Raw genomic sequence first — 27589 nt, forward strand, 5'->3', positions numbered from 1 at the left:
ATAGTGGCAGACAAAAAACAGCTGCATAGCCATGCAGCGCAGCAGCAGTACAGAGAGGCTTGTTTTCCAGTTCATCCTGAAATATTGACGCTTACAGTCTGAGGAAGTGCTCCTGCAGCGAGAGGAGAGTTCATAGTTTCCGCCAAACCCCTGTACGTATCACTGAGTGGAGAGTCTGACAGCAAACTGGCTTCCCCACAGTGAGAGGAAAAATACTGTCTCCGATATAGATACCAGCAGTATCACGGAGCCCATCTTCCCCAAAGTGTTCACAACGGTGCAATTCCAGGATGCGAGAGGAAAACAAACTGCCACTGAGAAACTGTGTTGGAGGGTGAAATCAGATAACTGCTTTTATGTATCATTTTTTTAAACATCCTCATCTGTCTGGAGGTTAAACAAGTGAACGTATTTATTTTGCTGCATGAATCTTTAAAAGTTATAGATAAGTTCCCTTGAGGTATTTCACACCACCTGCACACATCATAAGGAAACAAACACTATCAGTGCTGTTTACCTTTTCCAAAATAATGTAAAAAATCAAAGATACCAAATTTACAATGATGTAAGACAGCAGAAAGCAGCATTTTCTGACATTTCAGAAGCTCTTGTTTGGCATTTTTACTTAATAATTGAGTAAAAGGATGAATCGATTATCAAAACATCACACAAGGGTTAGGTGTCAGTCTGTTGGGACCTGTCATTAAACCATACCTATTTATCTTTACGAAAATAAGCGAATTGGGGTGAAAATGAACCCTGTTTTTATAGTTTATGAAGACTTTTATTGAGGTATTGTTTATAAATCACATTATTGCAATTTCACAACAAGACGGTAATTTCAAAATTACCACCGTAATGATTTGTGATTTAACTTTCAACCCATGATTCAATCAGGCTGACAGATTCCAATTTCCTCTACTTTATCATCGCGCTCAGCAGTAATTTATCATTTGAGCAACAAAATCAATTTGTTCCCCTGTCCGCTGCACTGGCTGGGAGTATTCAGACAGACATGTCACATCTTCCAGAAAACAACAACACAATGGAGGAGGCTTCATTTATATTCCTGCGCCACATCCGTATTGCCTTCGAGATGCCAAATTTCAGCATGTGCACACTTTCAATTAAAGCAAACAGCTGGATTGGTTTACAATATTTCCTTAATTATTTTAATGGCTTGGATATTGGACAATGGGGAGCAGGGGGAGAAGATAGTGAGTTAATTGTTCTGATCTCCCCTGATGATCATCTTTGTGTGCAGGGAGGAGAATAGACGACCGGCTGAATGGGCTCACTGCTAGTCTAATTGGCAGGACATAAATGGTATTTATTATGCGGGCCTTCCAAACCCTGATTGTCTGCGGCACAAAGCTGCCTCTATTAGCAGGGTGCTGGCTCTTACTGGTTGGTTTGAAATGACCCGGTGCTTAACCATTTATTAGATGGACTGGAGGCCTCCTTGTATGCCATGGATCTCTCTAATTGGCATGTTTACCCATGTGCTTCTTCCCCGGACGCTAACATTGGGACGTGTTTGTTTAAATTTTTGCCTTGTGGGGTTAATACATTTAACCCTGCGACATTTGAATTGGTTACACTTTTTTGTAAGACAGATGCAAATGCCTTTTACCTGATCTGTGAACTTCCTTTAGAGAATTATTCATGCTATTAGCAATGCAGTGCATTAAGAGAATCTAATTTCACATCCCATATAACTAAAGAAAGAGTGGATATTGAATATTTAATATCCCGCTGTGAAGAAGGTAACCAGACTGAAGACTGAGAGTGTTTACCTCTCTCTACTCATTACTTAAGGACATCAAAGCCTGTCTCTACACACAGGGGCTTCCCTCTGTTTGCTCCCTAAACACTCGCCCTGTCTTGCTATCTGCCTCACCTTGTCTCTTCCTCAGTAATAGCTGGGAACTCCCTGCCGAGGGTAAAACAATTTGCCACGTCCACACTTGTGTTTAAGTGCAAGCCCAATACATTGTCCCAAAGGCCTTCTGATGTACTTTGCAGGAGGTGGACCTCAGCACAGAGCCCAGAAACAAAACGGACCGTCAGTTAAGGGGAGAGATCAAAGGGAGAGCCCTGTAGCCCGGGGTTACGCAAGTATGTCTGTTTAATTCTGCCAGAGATTCGTCCCGCAGCAAACGGTGGTGAGAGGAGAACAAAAGGACTTGCTGGGAGTCAGCGGAGGTGGAGGGAGAAAGAAGGGTGATGATGGGGGAGGGAGGGGAGCCTCCACTCTTTGACCCCAGTCAGTAACCTGAGTCACACCACAGTCCTCATAATAAGACCAACCAGATTAGTCTCTCTCAGTGTTGGGCATTACTAGTAATAATATGACAGTAATAACATTACCTTCTGCAGTAAATAGTAGTGTACTTAATTACTAATAAAGTTTAGTAATAATATTATAGTTACCCAAACAATAAATAATTAGTTACAACTTAACTTGTTGTTACCCCTGACTGATTTGCAATCCAACAATCCAATCACATACTTGGTTGCTTTAGCTTGAGATAGTTGAAAAAGTCATCAGCTCGAAGGGTTGTAACCTTTTCCCAACCCACTTAAGACTTAAATTCAGTTTAAAAGTACAGAGACCGGATTCATATGGATTAGAATTTGATTAGAGCCACCATTATCAGCCAGATTTAAAACAACGACAAGACTTCATCATAGTGGGAGGAAATCAACAGTCTTGCAGGGTGGTGCACAGAAAACCACCTACTGCTCAATGGCAGCTAAACCAAGGAACTGTTTGGGTTTAGGAAAAAGAAGGCAAAGACACACAACCCTGTTTACATCAGTGGAGCTGAGGTGGAGCAGGTCAACAGTTTTAGGATCCTGGGAATCAACATCACAGAGAACCTGTCCTGGTCAGCTCACATCTCCACCCCCCGGTTAAGAAAGCTTCTTAAAGAAGATTAAATTAAATCTAACAAAATTCCTATGCCAAGTTCTTGTTAACTTTTAGAGAGGAGTGATCATCCTGACTGGAAACATCACAAACTGGCATGGGATGTGCACAGCGCAGGAAAGGAGGATTCTGTCACGAGTCATTGGTACTCAACTACCCAGCATCGGTGATATTGGTGAGGTGAGGTGCCTGGGCAGAACCCAAAGGATAATAAAAGTCAGAAGCAACCCCAGCCACGGCCTGTTCACCCTGCTGCTCACTCTTTTGCTGCCATGCCTGCTGCCGCACCGCTCAACTGAAAGCTATACAGTCCTATCTCCACCAAGCATCCACTTGTAGGCTCTGATTCCACATCCTCTTACTGTGCTGAGCGTTCTTGTGAGGAATGCCGAGGTCATTTCGAATACTGACGCTATACATAATGTGTTTAATGTTTACATAACAATACGTTCTACGTCTGACTGTCATCATGTCAATTAAAAAAGTCACGCACAGTGTATATTTTACACAGTTTACCACAGTACAAGTACAAGTGCTGCAATTAAGTATCATTTTTAGATTAGTTTGTTAGCCCGTTAGCTTGATATTGCGCATGTTCAAGGTGGAGCTGAGTCTGATTATTGCATTATACTTATGGGGAGTTTTACCACAGTGTCAAAGGAAAACTTGTATTTCTATTGTGGGGGATTTCCCCCGAGGGCAGGGAAAATTCCCCAAACTAAATATACGACGTTGAAAAACTTTATCAAGATTAAAAATCGGTTTTCCAGAAATCCCGATAAGCTGATAAAAGTTATGTGTCAGTTTGTCTCATGTTCTGAATATTAAACAACTACAGCTATCAGATACCCTCAAACTATGTAAATATAGGAGTAAAAGTAGGTTTTAGTAGTATTTTAATATTTGGTGGGGTCTCATTCCACATAGTCAAATACTGATGATCATGGGGTCTGATAAATGGGAAATTGCAGCAAGCAACAGGTGGCGTTCCTGCTACCACTGAAACTCAACAGTCAACTATCTTTCTGCAGAATGACTGACCCCACCTCTAAATACAATACTTACGAAAACGTAATTGCTACCTTACACGTCTACTATGTGTAAGAGGTAGCATAAATTTTCCCTCTTTGATTCATGTGTCAAGCCTTCACATTGTAATATAAAGCAAAGTGGTAAATCTGACACTCACCTGTTTGATACACAGCAGACGATCATTGGTCTGCTGTATGTGTCTGTCCATCGACGGAATCGAGTTCATGTTGATTGTCCCTCTTCGGCCTCTACCTGCCAGCCATTAAACTGGAGCGTTCTGCAACAGAGACACAGACACGTGTTAAAGCTCGCCTCTTCCCAGGGAGGCTGCCAATCCCGTTACCACCAGGATATTGCAGTTTAGTGTATGTGTATGTGTGTGTGTGGGTCTGTGAGCTGAGCAGGGAGATATTGATTTGGCAGGTGACAAGCACCTCAGAGAGCCCAAAGGATGACATTCCTCTCAGCTCCTGTGACACCCTTAACAAGCCCTGGCGGTTGCCCCGAACGCTGCCATACACCTTCGGAGAGGACACACTGGATGACTTAGAGAGGATGTCTGGCCATGTTTAAAGCACCTCAGGGTGAAAATGAACAGAGGTGGACACACACACACACACACACACACACACACACTATGTAAAGACTGCCAGTCTGTCAGTATTATCTCAGAAAAGTGTATGAAACCCTTCCATCCTGGCCTGTGAGAACATTAACTTGGCATGTGGCTCTCTGTTTACATTACTTAGCCATTATGTAATCTTTGGTTAACAATTATCTGTACCCTGGGCCCAGACATGCTCTACATTACATTTCTCCCCCCTCCCTCCCACAGCTCTCCAGCTACATAAGAGTTCCTCTAACAAAACCCCTTACAGCGCACTATTGATTTTGGAGCAGCGGCTTATGGAAAACCTCTTTCTCTCCTTTTTTTTTTTTTCCAGAGGAATAATTTTTCACGGAAGGCAAACAATAGGCCTGTGATCTGACATGCTACATAACATTATCACAAGTTAAAAAGTATTACAAGCTACATTAAAGGTTATCAATTTTGCCTGTGGGGCTGTGATTTAATTTCGCATTCAACATGAAATAAATATCACACTCGGGGTGTCGGCTATAACTCACAGTGACCTGCAGCTTCATGTGGAGGGGTAAGTGAGTTAATAAGCACATACATGGGTGGCGGTGGTAGAAAGAGTACCCCTCCCTCTTCACCCGTCTCACCCCCTCCTCACTCCCCCTTTATCTCATCCTGTCTCAATCCTTCCTTCTTGCTACTGCAGGGGCATCTCTTTTCCTGCGGTGCATCATCTCTCACTCAAACACTCGCCCCCCCTCTGCCATCACTCAGACCCCTCCCACCCTCACGCCATCTTTCTCCATTACCATCACACAGTGAGAAATTTCACTGCACAAAGTACCGGTGAGATGAGGGAGAGAGAGGAAAAGAGAGAAAGAGAGAGAGAGAGAGAGGAGGCAGCATGCTGCACCATACTGATAATGCTCACTTAGGGGTCTCTAGCTGGATTTAACGGTAGGGCCAGTAATCTACTCCACTAGACAGCTAAAGAGCTTTTATGCTACCTATTGGAGCTGCTCATGCCTGTACTTGAGAGGAGAGAAGGGCACACTAGTGCATTCCTCTCCATAAATTAGAAAGCTCATAAAGAAAAGAGACATCGGAGGGCTCTCTTTACAGATGGAAAGCTGAAAGCTGTTGATATTTCTGGAGTCTCACATAGATATACTTTTGAGGCTTGAGAGAGGTCTGGGCTCACTAGTTGAACACCTTAGTGACTCGGCAGAATTATAAAGTTTAATATATATTTGTCTTGTTTTTTAATAAATGTGGTCATTTGAATGCATTTAGGACCATGAATCAACAAACCTGATTCAATATATTCTTTCTAAAACAGGAAATATCCAGATTTAAAAAAACTAATAATAAAAATGATAAATAAAATACATTAAATAAATAAATTAAAAATATATCAACATTGCCACTACAATAATAGAAAATGTTTTGGTTTTCAGTACTTTCAATGAAGGCATCCTGAATGTCACACAAGAGAAAAAGCCTCACCCTAAGCGATCATATACGTTCATGAACTGACTTTCCTTACATCCCTCTAGTGTTTGCTGCTCCCCTCAGTCCCCTCACCGTGCCAGTTGATACTGAGCTGATCCTTGGCTAGGGGCGGCCCTGGACCATTGTGCCCCTCAGCCACCAGCAGGTGTCTCCCTGGCCCTTCAAAGGCCTGGCTAGTGGCACAAAGAAGGCGGAGCGGTGTTGCTTTAAGCCTTTACAAGCTCTACAAATCCTCAGCTGCTGCTTCCTAACAGGGCCCACTCAGCCCGGCACTGCCTGTCTGACCTTGTGGTTATTGATGAGCGAGTCGACCTGCTCTCTCTCCGTCTCTCTTCCCTCCTGCCCTTCCCTTTGCTCTCTCTCTCTCTCTCCCTCTTTCTCTCTCCATGTCATCTCTCTTACCTCCAACAGTGAGTTAAAATGAGGGGAAAGAAAAGAGGCTGGGCTGCCATTCACCACCCCTGCTTTTTTCTCTTAAACACACATTGCAATGATACTTCTGACCTCCCCGCACTGTTAAGCCTGTGTTAACATATTTACACTTATTTTCTTCCCGAGATAATTTTTTAAAGTATGAGATGAAAGTACTGGGGAGTAATTTAATTTTCAGATATTCACTTGTTCTAATTAAACACTAGTCCTTTGTTATATCTCTAATGACTAACAAGAACTAAATTAAAGATTAAACCCGCAATGGTGTGGAGATATGACAACAGATGTAATTATGAGCCTTCCCCCTATTTACATGCTCTTTTCTATCTTACAGATGTTATCATTTATTATTTTCTCTGCGCCATTACCTAACGTGAACTTATTTGCCTTGATTCAGCTAGTTACCCCAGAAATCCTGCCGCACACTTTTGAAGGTATTAGGGGGAAAACAGTGCTGATACGTGCGTTACTCGAGCTTAATGTACTAAATTGCAAGGCAGGCGTTACACAACAAGTTGAGAGCTGTGGATTCCTGCACAACAAAAGACACATGGGGGGGTTGGAGGTGGGATGGAGATTGGGAGGGGAGGAGGGAGACCCGCTTTCCTTCCCTATTCAAAGGGGAGCTAAAATATATGTATTGAGTGGGAGCTGTAATAAAACGAAACGGGTGAGGAGATGCAGGCTGGGAACAAATATGAAAGGCAGTGGAGGATGGCGGCAAGGTGATGGAGCACCACCGGAGGATTGGATGAAATTATCTCTTTATAATCAGGGGGCTTCTGCATGGCTGCCTCCTCCATTGCCCAGTGACAGATGAGGCCTACCTCTTCAAATGGGCTTTTCACTGTGCTATCAGCCCACCTCTAGGGTAAAACAATGTTTTTCTTCCCCCCCGTACCACCACTTTAAAAGCTTTGTCTCTGCACGGCACCCCACGGAGGACAGGATTGTCTCTTGTCAGGCAGGGTCCATGTTTGTCTCATTATGTGATCATGTTACATAAGTGTACCTTGAAAAGGGCTGCGGATTTAATTTGATGACAAAACTGTGCCACGGCGGGGACTGGAAGATGGTGACGCTAAATAATGTTGAATGAAGACACTAAGGCAGAACATTATCTCCAGTAAGTAAGCAGGATTGCTTTTTGAACTGTCACGATCGCACAGTTTGGAATCTAAACATTATTTCAGACACCCAAAACCCAACCCTGCATCTTCAAAGAGAGCTTCTAGCCCGTTAATGTAACATAGACGAGTTGTGCGCCTCTGCTCTGCAGGATGAAAACAGTCTGAGGGGGAGAAGAGTAGACAATGATTAGCTTTATCCCACCATCACAGCAGAACAAATGGATCACGAACCCTCGCCGCTTTACACAGTCTCTCAGCTGAGCTGTCAAGGCACAGCAAAGTGGTAAACAGATTTAATTTATTCATATAAATGGCTTGTGAACCAAAACAGTCGGGCTACTCGGAGGCCAGGCACAGTGCTGCTAAAAGGATATTACAAGTTTATTATAACGTGGATCTTTACGTGTTGGTCATTGTTTATGATAACATTATGCTCACCATAGTCTGACATAGCAAGAAATCAGCCATCAGACAATCAGATTGTAAACAAGCAAACAGTTTATACCCAGTTCATTCAACACACAGAATGTCAAATATCCAAGTGAAGTACCAATAGGTTAAACACTTTTTTGAGAGGAAGGGGGACTAAACTAAACACTCATTTAAGGCAGACACAGAGTTTGAATGAAAACACATTTCCTGCCTCAAGAGGGACCCGGCCCAAAGTATCATACACAGGCAAAGAGTTGAAGGGTGGCTGCAAGAGTAGAAAGACAGCACGCCGCGCTGGCCAACATCCTGACCACACACACGCACACGCGCACACACACACACACACACACACACACACACACACACACACACACACACACATAGATCTTCTCACCTTCCCTTGAGTGCTGGACCAGCATCATGATACCATAACAACACCCTCAGTCACTTCTAATGTACTTTACAACAACACTACAGGCAGGGTGTTACACCTCCGCAGAGCTGTGTTAAACACCCCCCTCGACCAACACACACACACACACACACACACACACACACAGGGTAACACACACACTCACTAATCGAAAGCTCAAAGTACTGCTGACACTATTAAAACGGAACGAAGTGGCCTGAGTGGAGAAATCAGCATCATTCTCACACCTCATGGGGACACGTTGGGACGCGCTGCTCAAGGTGATGGCGTCCCCGCATGTCGTCTATTGTAGGTGAATTAGGCAATAAAGGACTAATCTGCGCCATCATTGACTAGGGCTCGGCTGTTTGCAGCACTTGCTTAAGGGCGATAAAGATGAGGGAGGAGGAGGAGGGGAGGAGGAAGAGGTGGGGGGGGGAGCATCTCTTCACCCTCATGATTTTAATGAGCTCTGATTCCAAGATATGTCTTGTTGTCTTCCGACTGTCGGCCGAGGCCGGCGTGAACGCTCCCCTTTAATTATCTCAACATTGTAGAGACGCCGTTTTCTTGCACTGAGGGAGGGGTGTTTAGTTTGGAGAGGGCAGCTCTAGGACTCCAGGTGTCCGCCTGGTTCTCTGCCTGGTAAGTGGCCAGGCGGGCAGCGAGGACAAAGCTGTGTTTGTTCGATGGAGGAAAAAGCAGAGCGGATGGAAATGTGTACGAATCGGCGCCGCTTCCATTGTTGCTTTACAGAATGTGCCATAATCCTCGGCAGGCTCCATCCAGAGCTGGCACGGAGGATAATATGAGCTGCCTCCTGCCTGTCCCACCTCCCTGCTCTACCTCCCCTCCCCTCAGCCCTTCTCCATCACCTCCTCCTCCCTTCCCCCATTTCTCTGCTGCACACACATATGGACACACAGCCACTCGAGTGCACACACACTCACACACTCACACACACACTCTTGCACCTCCCCACATGGCTCCTTAACAGGCTTGGGAATGGATTTCTTTTATTTAATGTGGTTTGGTCTGCAGCTCCAGCGGCAACCATGAGCGAGGGTGGGCTCGCAGTTGTGCCACTCACTCACTCACACACACACACACGCACACACGCGCACACACTCAATCCAAGGAGCCCTGCTGCGTTGGTCGCTGTTCACTGATCTCTCCCTCTTCCCCTCTGTCTTTCTCCATCTCCCATTCTTCCTCTAACTCACTCCACTCCCTCTCTCACGCAGACCCACATTCACTCCCTCTCCTCCTCCCTCCCTCCCTCCCTCCCCCCTGCCCTCCCTCTCCTCCTCTCTCCCTCCCTGCCCTCTCACTTTTTTTTCATGACAGCTCACATAAGCAAGTCTCCTGGATTCCTGCGGGAGCCCCACGTTCAGTACACAGAGATTGTTCAGCCATCAGGCACATCTGCAGCGTGATTAGAAAAGCAAAGGGAGCATGGTGGTGGGGGCAGGAGGGTGGGGTGGCTGAAGCCCCCACCACTACTGCTGCTAAACACCCCCCCCAGCAGCAGGAGAAGAAGAAGAAGAAAACAGAGGGCCAGGGATCATTGAGGGGCCTAAGCAATATCTCCTCTCTAACCAAGTGTAACATTTCACCAAGTCTCAGAGGCCTATCGCCGCCTGCAATGAAAAAAAAAAAAAAAAAGCAAAGGACAAAGCAGATGGGGGCCAGTTTCTGTTCACCACCAAGCCCCCCACCCACCCTCCAACTCCTCCGACTACCGGAGCAAGCAAAAGGAGAGGAGACCCTAGCCACATGCAAACATAAGGAGCAACATAGTGGTTTCTCCTTCTCCTGTTTGCCCTCTACCGCCTCCTCCAAACAGCTACTCTTTTAATTTCCTTCCACCCTTACGCTAATAGCTGGGGAGGGGAGTGGGGGGTCAATTCCCCCGGGGCGCCGGAGGCAGCACAGATGAGCCACATGACTGCGTGTCGCCTCCGAAGAGCCCCAACCAAATGCAGAGCAGTGTGGAGCTAGCAGCTAGCCAGCTAGCCTCACGTTCTCTCTGTGCCTGCCCGTGGTGCTCTATCAGCCACAGCTCGCCTCCCTGCTCCGCAATCCTCCTGGAATTTTAGAGGCATGTGATGATGACGATGATGAAACCAGTGAGCCAAGTGTAAACCTGGCCTAAAAGTTGCAATATGAGGTGAATTCATACTCAATATCTCACAAACAAAGCCTTCACTACTACCTCAGCCTCTTGAAACACTTTGTCTTAAAAATTGCCTTTGATTTTGAGCGCAGAGGAAAAGTCAAAGAGGCATTTTATTTCCATTTCGGTGAGTGATATTGTTGCCGTGTAGGTGCTGACACTGCTTCAGACAACTTGTGAGTGTTTTTCTTCCCCCCTCCTTCCTTTCTCGGCTCTCTTTTTTTCCTGCCAGTCTCCTGGTTTATTATGCATTCAGCTCATGTGTCCCTCTTGTGAGTGGCTGTTCATTTTCCACATACCACGCTTAATCCGGCCAGCTAAAACTTTGAAATAGCGGGTGCCGCAGACGCAGCCGCTACCCAGGAGGAGCCATTATGAGGTCTGGGAGAGAGAGACTGATAGCGCTGGGGGGAGGAGTGACAGGCGAGCTGCAAGATACATGGGAAGGAATTCAAAGAAGGCTGAGAGCAAAACACGAGGGTGCGCATGTTTGTGTGTTCGCTGCCTTGCAAGTGTGTAAGGTGCACAGGCAGCGGTGATAAGTAAAGGGGTGGTTGTGCGTGTTTGTCGGCTTGTGTGTGGGTGTGTGTTTTTGATGGGGTTATTGGTGTGGGCAGGGGGATGGAGGACTTCCTTGTCTCCGTTGTGCCTGTGACCTTTGGCCTTTTGTGACTTTGAGTGAATGGGAGGAGAGAGAAGCAGAGAGACGCAGAGAGTGAGAGGGAGAGATTTTAAATAGTGCATGAGCTCAACCTGCCCAGACACTGATGGACAGCAGCAACATGAGCTTTCTCTGTTTCACCGAAGAAACCTGAGAAGACACACTATCAAACTGACAGCACTCATAATGACCTCACTAACATCTCTATTTTAAAATTTCATAGCCAGAGTTTCTGTATCTTGGCTAAAACGAATGATCATATCTGTTAATCTATCTACCGTAATAGTCATTTTGAATCGTTTTGATAATTGTTTCATCTCTATAATGTGTCAAATAATGTCAAATAGTGACCATTACAAGTTGCCAAAGTCAAGGGAGACGTCTGCAAATTGCTTGTTTCGTCTGACCCACAGGAGAAAATCCAAAGATATTCAGTTAACGAGGATATAGAACAGAGACAAACTGAAAAGACTCACATTTGAGGAGCCGGAACCAGATAATGTCTGCACTTTTTACTGGATAAATGACTTAAAGCTTTTTTTAATGATTTTATCCAGCAGACTTCAAGACTAGATTTAACTGACTTCTAGTATTCTAAGATATATTGCAATGCTACTTATCTATTTTAAAGGACTCTAAAAAGTGTTTTTGATTTTACGTTAGCCCTCTGATCTCATTTGTACTGTTGATAGTTGGTTGCTTCAAGCATATAATATTATTAAGTCTACAATTAACAATTAAGTCTGCATCATATATTTGGTTATGTGTAAGAGTGAAGCACTTTCCCGGTTAAATCAAATATATTAAAGCCAGATTATATAACGTTTTGGAGAGGAAATAACATAATCTTCCTCTTACAAATGAAAAGTTGAATTAATGAGCAACAATATACACCACTGCTAAATTCAATACACTCAGGGGATTTGCTGCTACAGTAAAGCCTTACTTGGTCTGGTATGACCAGTAGCTTATTGCGGCTAATGTTAGCAAATGATTTCGCTGTGTAATGGGCATTACAGGGTCAGTTAGCTGACTTCATAACTCCACTCTACAACACTACATTTTAGTATTTACCATTATCACGTGATTGTCAGTTGTGGCCACTGTGACCAATGTTACACAGTCTTCCTTTAAATGAATGACTGCTATAAAAATAGCTGTCAATCTCTGCAGAGCATGCGTACAGAATTTCCACTCTTCTTGTTACCTTTCTTGTGTTTTTGTGTCCAAACCTTCGAGCACCTGCATCCTCTGAAAACACTCCTCTCCTACACTCCACAGACCTGCGTTATGATCCTCTAACTGGCATGACTCATAAAGATATATTTTTTTTATATCAGCAGATTGTTTGATAACCTTACTGAGCGGACTGATCCTGTGTTAACAGCTTGCTCGTATCTGCAGCCATCGTTCCCTCCAGGGAGAAGCCTCTCATTCCACAAATGTGCTCAATTAAAAAGAGCAGAGTGCTTAGAGAGGGGCAGCGAGGGGCCATTCCCTGCGCCTGTTTGATCTGGATTTCCTAATTGGTCAATGACAACACATTACCAGACAGGCGGACGCTTGATCCGGCGAGAGGAGGCTTTTGACTGCAGCAGTTTGGCCTCTCTTCCCTCCCCCTCCCCCCCTTCTCCACCGCCGTCCTACACGCCCAGTCCATGACCAGGCAGAGCGTGTCTGGATGTAAAGGAGGGGTGGGGGTCTGCTTGTATGGGAGGGGGCTGATTTAGAGGTTAGGTAACACAGGCTGCCGTAAATCTGTGTCACAAATCTTCCTCATGGAGCTGTGAGGGGGGCACACACTCACAGGCATGTGATGAATCCCATGCAACAGACAGGCCTCAACCTCTACCTCCTCTCCTCAACCTCTGATCGGGTCCACACTGCACTGCTCGCACTGCTCTAATTTGCCAGAGATTGCAGGCTGCCACGTTTTGATTGCCTTTGTGTAAATGAATCCGGAAGCCTCTCATCTCTCGTGTGGCTGTGGAGAATGCCAATGTGTCTGGGGAGAAAAAGGAGATTCTCCAGGGGAGTAGACTTAGCCGAGTACTCAATCAAACAGTGTAGACATTTATTCAATATTTTTTTGTGTGCAGATCTTGCCTTCTTAGTGGCGGCATACTGAATTATTCCCTTCAATGTACATTATTTCACCCACCCTACTGTGTGTGTTCTTTCTGAACAGCATAAAAAAAAACACTAAAGGCAAGCCAAAGAGCATGCAAGTAGTCTCAGCGATGCGGATCACATGTTTGTAGAACAGTATGTCTCATTTTATATAATCTTAGAGCGAGCTAAAAATAGCATCAAATGAATATTGAATGCTAGGACAGAGGAGGCGTAATACAATTCACGACTTATGCTGTCAAATGAAGCGATAACAGCCTCATGCTTTCACACACAAACATCACATAATCTCTTTCATACACGCTAAAAGAAGAAAAGAAATAGCTTGCGCAAATACTTTATAATGTGAGGAGTTGTTTATTTATACCATTATGTGTATTCAAAGGATTCTTTAAGCTTAGTCTAACACCCAAAGTGACAAATCACTGCATAAATAAAGCAATCGTTTCTTTGGCCATGGCATTAGTATGCTAGTATACCAAATTGGATCCACATTAGAGCTACATCTACTGACTATTTTACATACTTTGTTTCAAGTAACTGATAATTCATTCAGTCTATAACACGCCAGAAGTCCAGAGGGGCCAAGGGCACATCTTGAAGTTGCACATTTTTGACTAAAACCAAAAAGCTGTTGAAAATAAAACAGTATAAAAAAAAAAAACAGCAAATCCCCAGGTCTGACAGGCTAAAACCAGCAAATGTACGGCATTTCTGCTTGACAAATGTATTGAATATTCAGTCACCAGTTCACCGTACTACTGAAGAGAGGATTTCTACCTTCCACCTATGGGTCGACGGCTTGCATAATATTCCTATCTTGTATGTTCATGGGTGTAATTTAGCTACAACCCATCTCTAGCTGCTGGCAAACAACAGAGCTCCACATCATCCATCAGGGAAGTTGAGGTGGCTTGACAGGTGAACATAAACAATGCTGCCTGCAGTAGCATTTCTTAAGTGTGTGGGACACACACACTCAGAGTTAAAGACAAACACATACACCGACAGACAGAGAGGGAAGGTGTGAGAGGCAGCGAGACACAGAGGGAGAGAACGAGAGACGCACCGGATCAGAGAGGAGGAAATGAATGCTGCAAGAAGCGGAAAAAGCTGAGAAATTCCGTATCCTCCTGTTTGAGCCCACGAAAACTGCTGAACCATCAGCAATTACAGGCTGGCTGGATCATGAATCTCTCGCTCTCTCTCTCTGCAGTGGTCGGCTCTCTCTCTCTCTCTGCTGGGTGATACTGCAGAGGTGCGCGGCCCTCTAGTCACCTGGCCGGTAACACACACACACACACACACACACACACACATTAAAAAAACAATGTGAAGCTGCTGCGTGATTGTCAACTATTATTAAGCCTCTGTGCAAATCAAATTGACACTTTGCATCTCCTTTTCCATGACTGCAAAGATTACACTGTCAGGAACGAGCTGATATGCAAAGCAGTTGTTTTTACAGACGCACAGGTGAGCGTGATCCATGAGCAGCAGACCAAACAGGCTATCACGGTGATACAGTACAAGCAGCCAAGGGACAAAGGCGATGGGGGCACACGCACGTACGTCAGGACAGAAGTAGAAAGTGCTGAACATATAATTAGCTAATCCAGTAGAAAGCACAGATAGGCAGTCGCTTAATTAAAATGATTAATTAAGGGCAATAAAAAAAACTTCTTTCAAAACTGCTGTCTATAATTACAAGCGACTCCCTCTTCTCTGTGGCAGAGGGCTTCAATATGTGTGTGTGCTTTGCATGTGAATGTGTTTGTGTGTGCGTGCACGTGATTGGTGTATCCCGATGAGAGGGAGGGAGAGAAGTCAGTTTCTGCGGCTCATTCAGCGTTAGGATCCTCGGCTAATGAGATTAGTCAATAATGGATTGAAAGCAAGTAGCCTCCCCTCCCCGACACAATGGCCAAAGAGGCTGCCCTGTCAGCGACACATCCTGCACTGGTCGATATGGGACACACACACACAGACACACACATACACACACACACATACACACTCACACTTGGAAACACATCCAACAAACAACAGGGGCCACCTTTTTAACATACAAATTGTGTTATAATATTGAGCGGCGCCTGTTTAGAGACAGTGCTACGTGCCTTGCAGGCCGCAGACATTTCACTGGGATTTAAATTCAAATTGGGGAGTATATCTAGTCTTGATCTACAGAAAAATGGATATTGTAGACGTCATGCCGGGACCTCGAAAGCCCTAGATCTCTTTCATCACATGAATGAACGCTTCGTGGAGAACACAGAGAAAAGAGTCCCTCTCCATCCGCCGCTGCAGAGTGTCTGAGCCCAGGAAGGACAAACAAGTCTTGAGAGTTGAGAACTCTTCTCTTCTCAGATAAACAAAGACATGAAACAGGCTTTAAGGCCAGCTACAGCACAAACAGAGCTCTTTTCAAACGTGTGAACAACCTGTTCGTGAGGGTAAAATAAACCTTGCACAAACAAGACGCACCAAGCTGCCACTAGTGCAGAACCTTGATGCATTTACAAAACAAGAGTCTGACACAAAAAGGGGCTTTAAAGCGGCAGCAAACACCGAAAACTCAGTTCCTTGCTTGTATTTATGTTGATCAGAAATCTGCAGTTCTATTCAAACTTACTCTGAATGTCACCTAGCAGTCTTTAAGCACAGGTGTAATTTTCCCAGTGGATGAGATGGACCGACCCATTTTTGCTCAGTTTGATTTACTCCATAAAATCACTAAAACACCGTCATCTTACTGTCCCGCTGTCATCATCCAGATGACAGAGTGGCTGAGTTGACAAAAATGCTGATTCACTCATCATTTGTTACAACTGACTCACACAATGAACTTTACAAGCTGCAGAAAGTGCTCTTTTTGTAGGCTACATTTTATTGCCCTGGGTTTGGTCTGTCAGGCTACTGTAGGCACTACTCAGGTCTGGAAAAGTTCTTAATTTTTGTTTGCATGTTTTTTAAGAAAGAATCGCTTAATCTAGATGTGTAATTATAATACAATCCCGAAAACACAATATTAGATAAGGCAGTAAATGACATATACTATTTTTAGTCAACATTATCTATCGTTTAGTGCCAGGTCTCTTTTAACAAAACCAAACACAAAAAAGTAAGACTACTGCAGTGGAATAATTTCCATATCATTTCAAATTCTTTTGATAGACTACCATTGTTATGGAAAGCACGATAACCAAATTCATTAAAATGTGGAATTTGCTAGGTTGATATACATGTATATAAATGCAGGAAGCAGTATTTGGTATTATATTATATATTAGTGTCTATAGCAGATCCTGTTCCACACAGTAACACCCAGACTGGCCTGCATGGCACTGAGGTATGTTGGTGTTGCTGTCAGACGGCCTCCCTGACTGGGGTCAGCATCGTGCTACCAAAGGTCAACCTCCTGGTAATTTGTTTTACCGCTACCCCATCACCGTCCAAACACAGGGCGTCGTATCAGGTAAACCAATTATTATCTGACATGAATCGTAGAGCAGAGAGGTCCCACATGACCCCTTCCTCTATTATTAGTAATGTGTCTCTTTCTCTCAGCGAAAAGGCACCTTGTCCCTGATTCCCAGCGTGTCTTTGCTGCTGCTTATCAGCTGCCAAGTGACTCATTTACCTGCAATGTGCAATTCTGTGTGGGATTTAAAGGTAATTTAACCTACATTCAGACAAGAAAATGAATTAAGCGCTGCTGCTTCTCTCTCTCATTTTGCCTCCCTCTTTCTCTCTCAAAAGCATAAACAGCAGTCAAAACGGAGAGCTTTCTCCTGCTTAGTATTCAGCTGTAATTCTCCTGGGTGGACACCATGCTGTGTAGACAATCTGCATTTTGATTGGTGTACATTGGAAGTTTCCGCACGGCTCTTGAAAAGCAGATGCATTAGAAAACAACACAGAATGGCCATTTAGAAATGTATTTCTAAGAATATTTAGTCGACTGTGCTGTGGAATAGCAAATAACTTGGTGAGATTTATCTTGTTTCATTAACCAGAGCCAGCGCTGACACGACGATATGATGTGAAACTGATCATTTGTTGCGCTGCGACTGTGTTGGCCAACATGGAAATGCCAGCGATATATAACCCTCTCAGAGAGCCATTTGTACAATCACACCATTAGGAGCCACTTTGTTCCTGTAGCCCCTCTGGCCTCAAACCAGGCTTCAGCCTCCGATGGCTGTAACCATGGCAACTGCCTTCATTCAACACTTGCAAATAATGAAGACAATGTGTTTTCCATTTAGATGAGGTTTTTTTAGTGCAAGAAGATATGGAGAGTCCATCCTTACTGATTCATTAAGGCGGCTTAATAACATGATTCCTTTTGCTGGATGCACTGTATGAGCTGAATCACAGATTAAATTGGTCTGATGGGACTCGAGTCAATACTAATGTTCGAGATTCATTTTCATGTTCAACAACTGAACTTGGAAAAGTTGTCTTCTCTTCCTGGCCTCGGTGGAGTGTTGTGGTGAGAAACATAAAAAAAATTGAGTGCCTCAGGCAAATAATTTAGTATCTTGATCACACAACGCAAAACAAAAAGTATACGGAAAGCAAGCAAATGAAAAAAAAAAAGTGTGGGCTCCTTAACAACCTTTCGACTGTATTTAACTGATACTGTAGCAGTTTTAGCTTTTTTGGGATATTTTTACATGAATCTTATCATAATAATGAAAGACCACATCCCTAGTTAATTGCTAAGATATACAATACCTACTGTACATAGCGTGGTTGTGTCGACACATTTCAGGTGTGCTCACTTTTTCTTTTACTTCCAAATACAACGGTTACGGTCCCCTGGGTTTGGTTCTAATGTTTCTACTTCCTTTAATACAGCAGGTACTTGAGGGGCGGACCAAATCAGCGTAGCCGGAAGGACCTGGGCCTGGTGTTTCCCGGCTATAAAAGCCCCACCTTCTGTCTGAGATTCTTTCTTTTTTTCATCTCTTGTGCTTGGTTTGTTGTGTTCTGGCATCCAACATTTACCTTTCACTATACATCACACTCATACATACACACACTTCCACTGATGACTGATAAACACACCTCATCGTATGTTTAGTTTGTCCTCTGTTCTGTTCTGTTAAAATAAATTACTTAATAATAATAATTATAATAATAAATAATAATTTGGCGTTAATTTGCACCTCCTTGTTTTTGTCATGGCTCGAGAGCCGGGTCGTGACACCCTATCATACTTTACTGTAGCGATGTTGCCATATTGCCTGATTTCTGCAGTTATATGCGAGTAGAGTGCTATCATAACTGAAAGAAACATCAGCAAAAACTATGAAAATAAGACTCAAGTTGTAATAAAACAAAATTATCCTTCAACTATCCACGTGCATCATTTATATCTTTGGTGAAAACAGTGAAAAAAGCTCAAACAAGTCATATCCTAACAGGGAATAATAAAGTGCATGTTTGTGAATCTGTGCATGTGCGTGAGCGTGTGCAAGCACACACACACAGCGGAAAGAATGGAAAGAACTCGAGGGGCAGGAGTCTCCTTTCCACTGTTTATAGGGAAAACTCCCTGTAAGCAGAGCCAGCTTTCCAGGCCAAAATTAATTCAAGAGTTTTACAAATCACTAGACAGGAAACATGGTGTTGTTCTCCACTTCCACTTCTTCTCTTCTGCAGCCCAGTAAACATTCTTTTGATTTGCTGTGCTGCTCGCTCACAAGGAAAACACACAAAGCAGATAGTTACTCTAATTCCTTGATGACAAGAGTTTATCTTGCAGAGTGGAGTGCATCTTGTGCACCCTGCCTGGTGCGGCGTCTGTGTTAACACAAAACCCTGTAAAGACTATTGACTGGAGGAGCTGCTGTCAATACAATTCATATGATTTCTATTCTTGCAGTTGCTGAGCTTTGTGAACTTACAGTCTGAAGACTCTGTTCTCTCCGCTTCCCTGCCAACAGAACAGTAACCTTTAACAAAAAAATATAAAAACACAAGGGCACCACAATACCACTTCAGAGTGGGTTTGTTGCTACAACAAACAATGCGGTGAGATCTGGTGCTTGTGTGCGCAGGGGCCACAGTGCACCGTGATTGATATACAAGAGATAAAACACTGTTTGACTGCTGAATCCGGCTCCAATCACACGCTCTCTGTGACGCACTTGCCGCACGCTATCTCTGCCACACACGGCCCGAGCTGCTGATAAGCAGGACTGAACCAGTCATATCTACCACTTCTGGGAGAGTTTCTTCTTGAGTAAATAAACTACCCCTAAAAAAATCTATGTTTACGGCGATGAGGTGCTTTGTGGATTTCAGTAGCCTAAGTGGCATGAGTGACAGGCTGAAGGAGACTGACAGCCATACAGGTGCTGGAAAAATCAAGTTATAGCTCTGAAACGATTAGCCAATTCATTGATTAGTCACTGACAGAATATTAATCGATATAGCTGTTAAACGTGAGGATTTGTTTTTGTCATTCTAAATGGAAAATCTTTGGGTTTTAAACTGTTGGTCAGACAAATAAAAAACTATTTCAAGATGGTACCCTGGGCTCTTGGAACTTGTCTTCTTTAATAGGAAAATATTATCTAAAAATAAAATATTTGATACAAAATATTAATCAATTAATCCAAACAGACTGACTAAAATAATTCTTAGTAGCAACCCTGGTCCTTTCCTGGAATGCTGCAAAATGTAGAAAATCCACTTTAGCCTGTAGCCGCTCATTACCTGCTGATTGTAAAGCAGTACAAGGGGTTTTTATGGAAAGCTTGTATGATTGGTACACTTCAGCTCAATACACAGCATATATTTTTAATGAGACAAGCCTTCTTGATAGAGGGAGATTGCTGGCATGACCGATGATGCATTTCATCTCAACTGGGTATTTGAGAAATCTTTCATGCGGGTACTTCTATCTTTTGAAGTGATCACAAATAATGATATTGAATTAGCTTTTAGCCATTTGTGGTCCCAAGGCATTAAATATATCTCTCAAGAAACCATCCATCCTCATGATGGACACAGGATTGTTGGATACATTTAAGTGCAGTCTCTATTTTAGCTCCCTGAAGAGATGTAAGTCATTGACCGCATCTTTACGCGGTCATATCCAACACAGAGGCTCGGCTTATGCTTCTTATTGGGTCTCAATGTCACTGCTGCGCACACACACGCACCCACTTTAACACTCTAAAAGCACAAACACTGTTAAAGCACTTTAGAGTGTGACACGAGAGGACACTGTGTAGCTAAAGGTTAAAGAAAACAACAAAAATGAAGACTGCAGGAGAATTTTGATTAATGTTAGACCTCCGCCACACAGACACACACACCTATTCCCAGACCACCACCAGAGAGGGACGGAGGCTGCAGCGAGCCTGTAAGAGACCACCAGGTGTGACCTATTCATTATTTACCAACAGAGGCAGGCTAGCAGCGTCTGCACGCTGTGCACAGCCCTTCCTTTGTAGGAGAGATGTGTCGGGATCAGATGAGAGAGGGCACCTTTGTGGATAGACATCTTTGTTCACACCCTGCCTGTCTGTCGCCCTTTACTGCTCCTCACCCGGACAAACAAACCAAACACATCTGTGTTTTTGTCAGATTACTTTTTTTTGATAACAAGCAGTGCAGAGATTACAATTTCAAATTCAGTAATTACTATTCACAGTAATCTGGGATCAGACCAAACAACATATATGTCTTTACAGATGGTCACTATGCCAGATTAGGAGATCTGACCTGCTGTGACTTGACCAAAAGACCTGTCAGACTATGCAGAGGCTCAACCAATACGAGCATACCGTCATTTACAACCTGCATTATGTGCAAGACAAAGACTTCTGGGGTCAGCGATATCAACAAACATGCAAACATGAAACACTGTAAAAGTTGTTAGACTGTAAAAGGAAAAAAAAGTCTTTCTGTCTTATCAATTTTTGCAGTGCAACAAGCTGTGAACACAACACTGCCATATTATCACCTTATAAAGTTGTTATAGATAACAACTTATTATATTAGGTATTAGCAATGAAGAATTTGTCTTCAACAGCTCCTGAGATACATATGTGGCTCTTTAGCAGCTAATTGCTAACATTGTCTGTCTGCTGTTTGGTGCCTGTGTGCCTGTGAGGTACAGTACAGCGTGCTTAAAACAGCTGCCTGCTGCAGTTTGATGAGAGCAATGAAAATGAATCAAAACAGTAAAGTTGGAGCTTGTAAAACCAAAACAATGAGCTGAAAGATGCTAAACTCTCTGTACAGCAGAAGGGAACTGCAGACTCTGGTGTTAATTCTCTGTGGGTTTGTCACTACAACTGGCACCTCTTTCATTACTTGTAGCAATTTCCTATTGTTAATGTAAAAATATTAATTAGCACAGCTTCACCTAGACACCTTCGGAGCCAAAGGTGAAGAGAAGGTTGAGTTACGTTTTGCAGGTTGGAACATTTTGCATGAACATGTAACTGACTGGAGAGAATTACAACAGATGACTGAGGATATGAAATATTGACAGATGGGAAATAAGCCTGATGTCAATGAGGAAAAACCACAGGGGGGCCTCAGCTCATATCAGTGACTTACGTCTTACTCTGTACCACGACACTTAAGATAAAAGCCTTTAAGAGGAGCTATTTTAACGGCTTAGGTGAGACAAACAGGCCACCTTCTTATGAATGATCTATCTTGTGTATAATCTATTCTACTTTCTTTTATCCTCCATACAACCACAACAGTAGCGGAGATAAATTACCCTTCTATGGACAACTTGGCACAGGTTCACACACATCAAGGGTCATTAAGGCAGCTGACAAAAGCATTTTTTTAAATGAATTTGTGTATAAGAGTTCGGCCTCTTCTGGTTCAGACAGTGCCTGTGTGTGTGTCTGTGTGAGTGTGTGTGTGTGTGTGTGTGTGTGTGATGAGTTGCAGTGTGTGCAGGAGCCTGGTTTCATTTCTTCTTGTAACACCCTAATGACTTTATTGTTTCATTCTTATCCAGCCTCCAGAAGGTATTACCATATAAACACCTGTGTTATCAAAGCACCGCAAACAATTTCCTGGATAATTTAACAAAGATGCGATTGTTGATTCGGTATGAGGTGTTGTGACTTATGAGTGTGTGTGCATATTTTGAGATATCTATTTTCTCTGTGTGTCTGTCTGTGTGTGTATATTTTGAGATGTCTATTTTCTGTGTGGGTGTTTGATTCTGAGTGCATTTTGTGATTTCCATTTGGTGCCGTGTGTGTGTGTGTGTGTGTGTGTGTGTGTGCATAGCTTAAACCTGCCGGAACCTGGCTACAGCTGGCCACTTTGCGGCTCCAATTGTAGAGGAAAAAAATGTCGGAGTTACCTTAAATGGAGGCTGTTTTGGTGAAGAGGGGACAGACCGAATGTTCTGCATTACCATCATGTTTCATGCAATCTGTATCAAAACCCCGGGTGAGGCAAACAAAAAGGGAACACTTGCATAACGTAGGAGCCTGATGTTACCCTGCAAAATTGGACCTCTTTACTGTTTTTTCTTTTTTTTTAAACCCCCTCCCGCCTCTCTGGTTCTCCCTCTTTCTGTCTTTGACTCTCTCTCTCTCTTTCCCTCCCTCCCTCTTAGTCACAGGGGCTGGATTGTTCTGCTGAGGCTTGGCAGAGGCTGCGGATGGGAAAAGTGCAGGGGAGGCAGCTAACACTTCCTGCCTCCCTGAATCAGAGAGTTAACCTTCACCGAGGGCACAATGGCTTCTCGTTAGCGAACCCACCCCACATGCAGGCAGCCTGTCACCAGTCATGTTCCTGTCCGCTGACCCCTTTTTGTGTTTCTCGTCCTCTTTTGGACTTCATGTCCAACCAGAGCTGCACCTCAGATCTACACAATGGAAGAGGTTAATGTGTTGTACAGTATATCTACAGAAAGAATTTATGGTGTTTTAAAAGAAAGCTTTTATCTATATTTCCATATTTTATATCCAGAAGCTAAATATGTTAAGTTGCACATTTAAGAACTGGTATTCTTCCTCTAGCTATTGAGGTTGGCATATTTAGGAAGAAAATAGAACTGAAAAGAGTGGATTGGGAGTCCCATTTTCATCTGTATTGTACTTTTTTTCCTTTTACTTAAAACAGGCAAATTATTCATGAAATGGATAAATTCATGAAATATTCTGGTGTAAATAATACAATTTGAAATGGTAGTTTGATTTAAACATCTTTAAGTGAGCTAATCTCATCTCAGAAGCTTGGAAAGAAAAACAGGATGGACTACTACTACATACACTAGTATTAGTAATTTGAAAATTACTCAATACAATTATTAAATCACTCATTTATGTATTTTGATGTAGACATAGAACATTCTTGTTTTTTATCATATGAAAATATATGTGCTACCCTCTAGATCTGGGTTATATTCATTTGTGGTGTCTTGTAAGCCCATGTAAGCTGGAGCTGCAACAATCAGTTGATTAATCAATTAGTGGAACAGCAGAAAATTAATCTGCAATTATCTTGACAATCAGTTAATTGCTCAAGCCATTTTTAAGCAAAACTCTCTGGTTGCAGCTTTTCCAATGAAAGGGTTTGCTGGTTTTCTGGTTTTTATCATTGTAAACTTATATAGTTTGGGACTGTTCAAATAAGATGATGTCAATGAGGATACTTTATAGAGCAAATAATCAATTGATTAACCAAGAAAATGTACTGGAGATGAATCGATAATGAAACTAAGCATTAGTCATAGCCCTATTTGTATAAAAACATCACCATCATCATCATGAACAGACACACATGTTAACAGCCAAACAAAACCTTAGACAAGATATCGGACGAACACACACTCAACCGTACAACAATAATACAACTCAATACAACTACTGCAAAGCCAAGCATAACATAACCCAAACACCACTTTAAAGAGGCGGATTCATGCTTGTGAACGGGATGAATTTAAGCAGGCCAAAGTGATGACAAAGAACAGGTCTGAATTCGCCAAAATGAGTCACTAAAGTCAATGGAAAGGATGAGATACTGTAGAAGTAAATGGCTTCTCCCTTGTTTTCCTCTCATTTTCACTGACAAAAAACAAGCATGAACAAGGCTAGCCTAGGAGAAAATAAAGCATTGATTTTGCACAATGCCCTCTCTACTGCAGAGGACTCCGATCAATAGGCTCAAGTAATACTCTGCACAAGTTTAATGCTTGAGCTGTACAGAGGCAGACAAGTGCTTTGTCTGGGAATTATTCCTTTTTTTATTGCACCAGTACCACTGTTTGAAAGCAAAACAAAATCAACAAGATCTGTTTAAAGTAATAGTGCCACGGACCAGGATGACCAAAACCCTGCGATTGTTGTAGGGACCGCCGTGGTCAAGGGTTCATCTAAATCAATGGAGGAAGTTACACGTGTTACCCACTTTGTAGGATCATCAGGAAAGGAAAGCGCAAGAGAGAAAGGGGGAAGAAGGTCAGTCCATCAGGAGAGAGGGTCATATTGCCAACTAGCAGTCGACCAGAGAGATGACCTCCAGCTAGGGTTGTGACCTTTGACACGGAGCACTACCAAGGCTGGAGAAACAGACACCCTCCATAAACTAAGACAAGAGTCAAGATAAGCATCAGATTCTTCAAAGTAGTCAATGAAAACTACACACTGAAGACTGTGCAGGTGATCCAGTGCCTTCTGACATTGTGAGAGCAGACAGAGGAAATCTGTGAATGAAGCAACGACTGAGCATGAGGGGAGTCTAAGGAACCAAAAAAAAAATACCATCCTGGTTCGCCTCTGTACCTTGCAAAAAATTCATTTCCTGACTGCTTTTCCTTTTAAGGTGGCTCCAAAGTCAGCGAGAAAAAACTCCCGCGTCACCTGTAAAACATTAAAAAGCGTTGACCCAGAGATTTGAACACTCATTAAGCTTTTTAAAGTGGAGAATTCTCCGAGATCCCCTCTCTCAGATGTTTCCCTCTGTGTCAACCAAATGGTATATCAAGTTCAGGAAATTAGCCAGTTCCTGTTGGGGGAAGAGAAAGAGAGCTGAGAGAGGCCAGCGTCAGTGCAGCACACTTTTTACTACAACGCTTCCACGGCCTCTATTACATCCTGAAGACAAAATCGCACCAGCTCGTCTACGCTTTTATAATAGCCTGAGAGACCATTTCATTAAAATCCTGGTAAAAAATAAATATATCCAGCTCACTGAAGTGTTTGCTTGAATACAGATATATATACACTTTCATAGCGTGGTAAATGTGAGCAAGTGAACACAGTGGCAGAACAGTGGCTAGATATCTCAACACCTTCCCTAACACACACAGAGATTCCTTCAGGTTCCGTGCAAATAATATGGCCATTAGGTCATTTAATATCCTCTGGATAAATTGCTGCGGACCCCTGAGACACAGCTGCCATCCACACATCAGGAACCAATCAATGGTCCCTCCTGGTCATGGCAAAGATTTTGCCAGGCTTGAAGCAGCAACATTTCCCCAGGGAAATAGAGAAAGGCCAAATAATCAAAGACACTCCGCCACTTCCTGCCCTTTATCGGTCCAGAGCATCTCAACAGGTCCCGTTCTGGACTGTGATGAGGTTAAGACGGCTTTCCTCGCTTTAACCGAATTAAACACAAGCAAGATTTTGCTGCGGATGACCGTATGAGTTGACCTACTGAGTGGTCGGATGAGTGACAGCACCACCACGCCACCACCACCAGACTGGGTTTGGCATGTCACACAACTGTGACCCCTGTCACAGTCACAAACCAGACACACACACAGTGTGGTTGTAGCATAGGTTGAAACCCTAACCCTGCTGTTTCCATTGGACTCTTCAAACAGACAACTGGCCCTGCAGCATGTGGTGCAAAAAGCTTCCTCATGCATGAATAAGCAAGTGCACACATAGACACAAAAACAAGTTCATGTGAGAAAAGGTAAGTTGTTTACAGAATTTTCCATGGAAAATCCTCTCAAAGTCAGAAGTCAGGAGACTGTGGGCAGCCAACTGGGCTCCAGAGTGGCATGAATCTGCACAGTGTCTACTCAAACTCTATTGACCGGCAGGCGTCGAGGCAGACCCTCGCATGCTGCAACTGAAATTAGGTTAGGAGAAGCCATTTGTCTTTTGTGGAGGGAGAGTGAGGGAAAAAAATGGAGGCTAAAGAGGCCAGATTGAGCAGGAAAGCTGTAAAGGGGAAGGAGTTCATGCAGACTAACATCTGTGATATTTCTTCACTTCATACTCGTTCTCCCATCCCCCTTGCCTTTGGGTGTGCCAAATGCTAAGGTGGGGCTTACAAAAACAGCAAAGAGCGAGGGTATTTTTTGGTTAGCACAAGTGTTGTGCAGGCTGCTCCTCCTGATGGCCATGTGCCCCCTCAACTTTCTGGATATCACACATTATATTATTATTAGTTATATTGTCAGAAACTGTGTATTAGTCCAATAGGTCCTAAAATAGACTTTTAGCTCAAATGAGACATGGAAATGAGAAAGTTGGTATATCCCACTGCTGAACTATTTTGAAAAAGCAGTTGTAGCTCACATTGACTCTAGCTCACAAGTTATTCACTGATTTATATTTACAAAGTATATATATATATATATATATATATATATATATATATATACTTTTACACACTCTTGTGTGTTTCATGGCCAGCAAGATGTACCTGTAGCAATTAGTTTTCCAGTAGCATATACTTAACCAAAATAAATACTGAACTGGAAACATGCTGAAATGTGTAATTCGCAGTGTCTCGACATAAAATCTTCGTATTTGAAATGCTATGGGTATTTTACATGTTCAGGATTTATTATGTCTCATATCTGTACCTAAAAGCCCCAACCATAACACTGAAAAAAGAAAAGTAAATGTATGAATAATTAAAAGTTAAAGTAATCTATAGAAAAGTATTATGTCTTGTCATACTTAGAGTGTAATGAAATACCTTTAAAGCAAGACGCGGAGGGCTACTGATGATAATAGCTTATGGATAACCTGTAATTCTTCAGCCATTCTGTTGTTGAGCGGTATATGAAATGGCTCATTAGGGGAGCTAACAGGCCATCTAGCGTAGCGTGCTCAGCCTCCTCCCAGGTACAGCAGAACCACAAAGCTGCCTCAGCTTGCTTGAACAGATACTTACAGCTTGTTGGGC

At 43.1% G+C, this 27589-nt stretch overlaps 1 protein-coding gene across 2 annotated transcripts in view; it reads right to left on the bottom strand.

The window, feature by feature from the left end:
* LOC127373103 (zinc finger MIZ domain-containing protein 1) overlaps positions 1-27589 on the bottom strand; it is a 112606-nt gene that overhangs the window by 36954 nt on the left and 48063 nt on the right. For both annotated transcript variants that reach the window (XM_051417199.1, XM_051417201.1), the window contains exon 3: positions 4122-4241. In XM_051417199.1, coding sequence (XP_051273159.1) covers positions 4122-4190 — 69 coding nt within the window. In that variant the 5' untranslated portion in view covers positions 4191-4241. The remainder of the gene's footprint in view (positions 1-4121; positions 4242-27589) is intronic.

The sequence above is a fragment of the Dicentrarchus labrax genome, unplaced genomic scaffold, assembly GCF_905237075.1.
Source record: "Dicentrarchus labrax unplaced genomic scaffold, dlabrax2021, whole genome shotgun sequence".
In the NCBI taxonomy this organism is placed as follows: Eukaryota; Metazoa; Chordata; class Actinopteri; family Moronidae; genus Dicentrarchus; species Dicentrarchus labrax.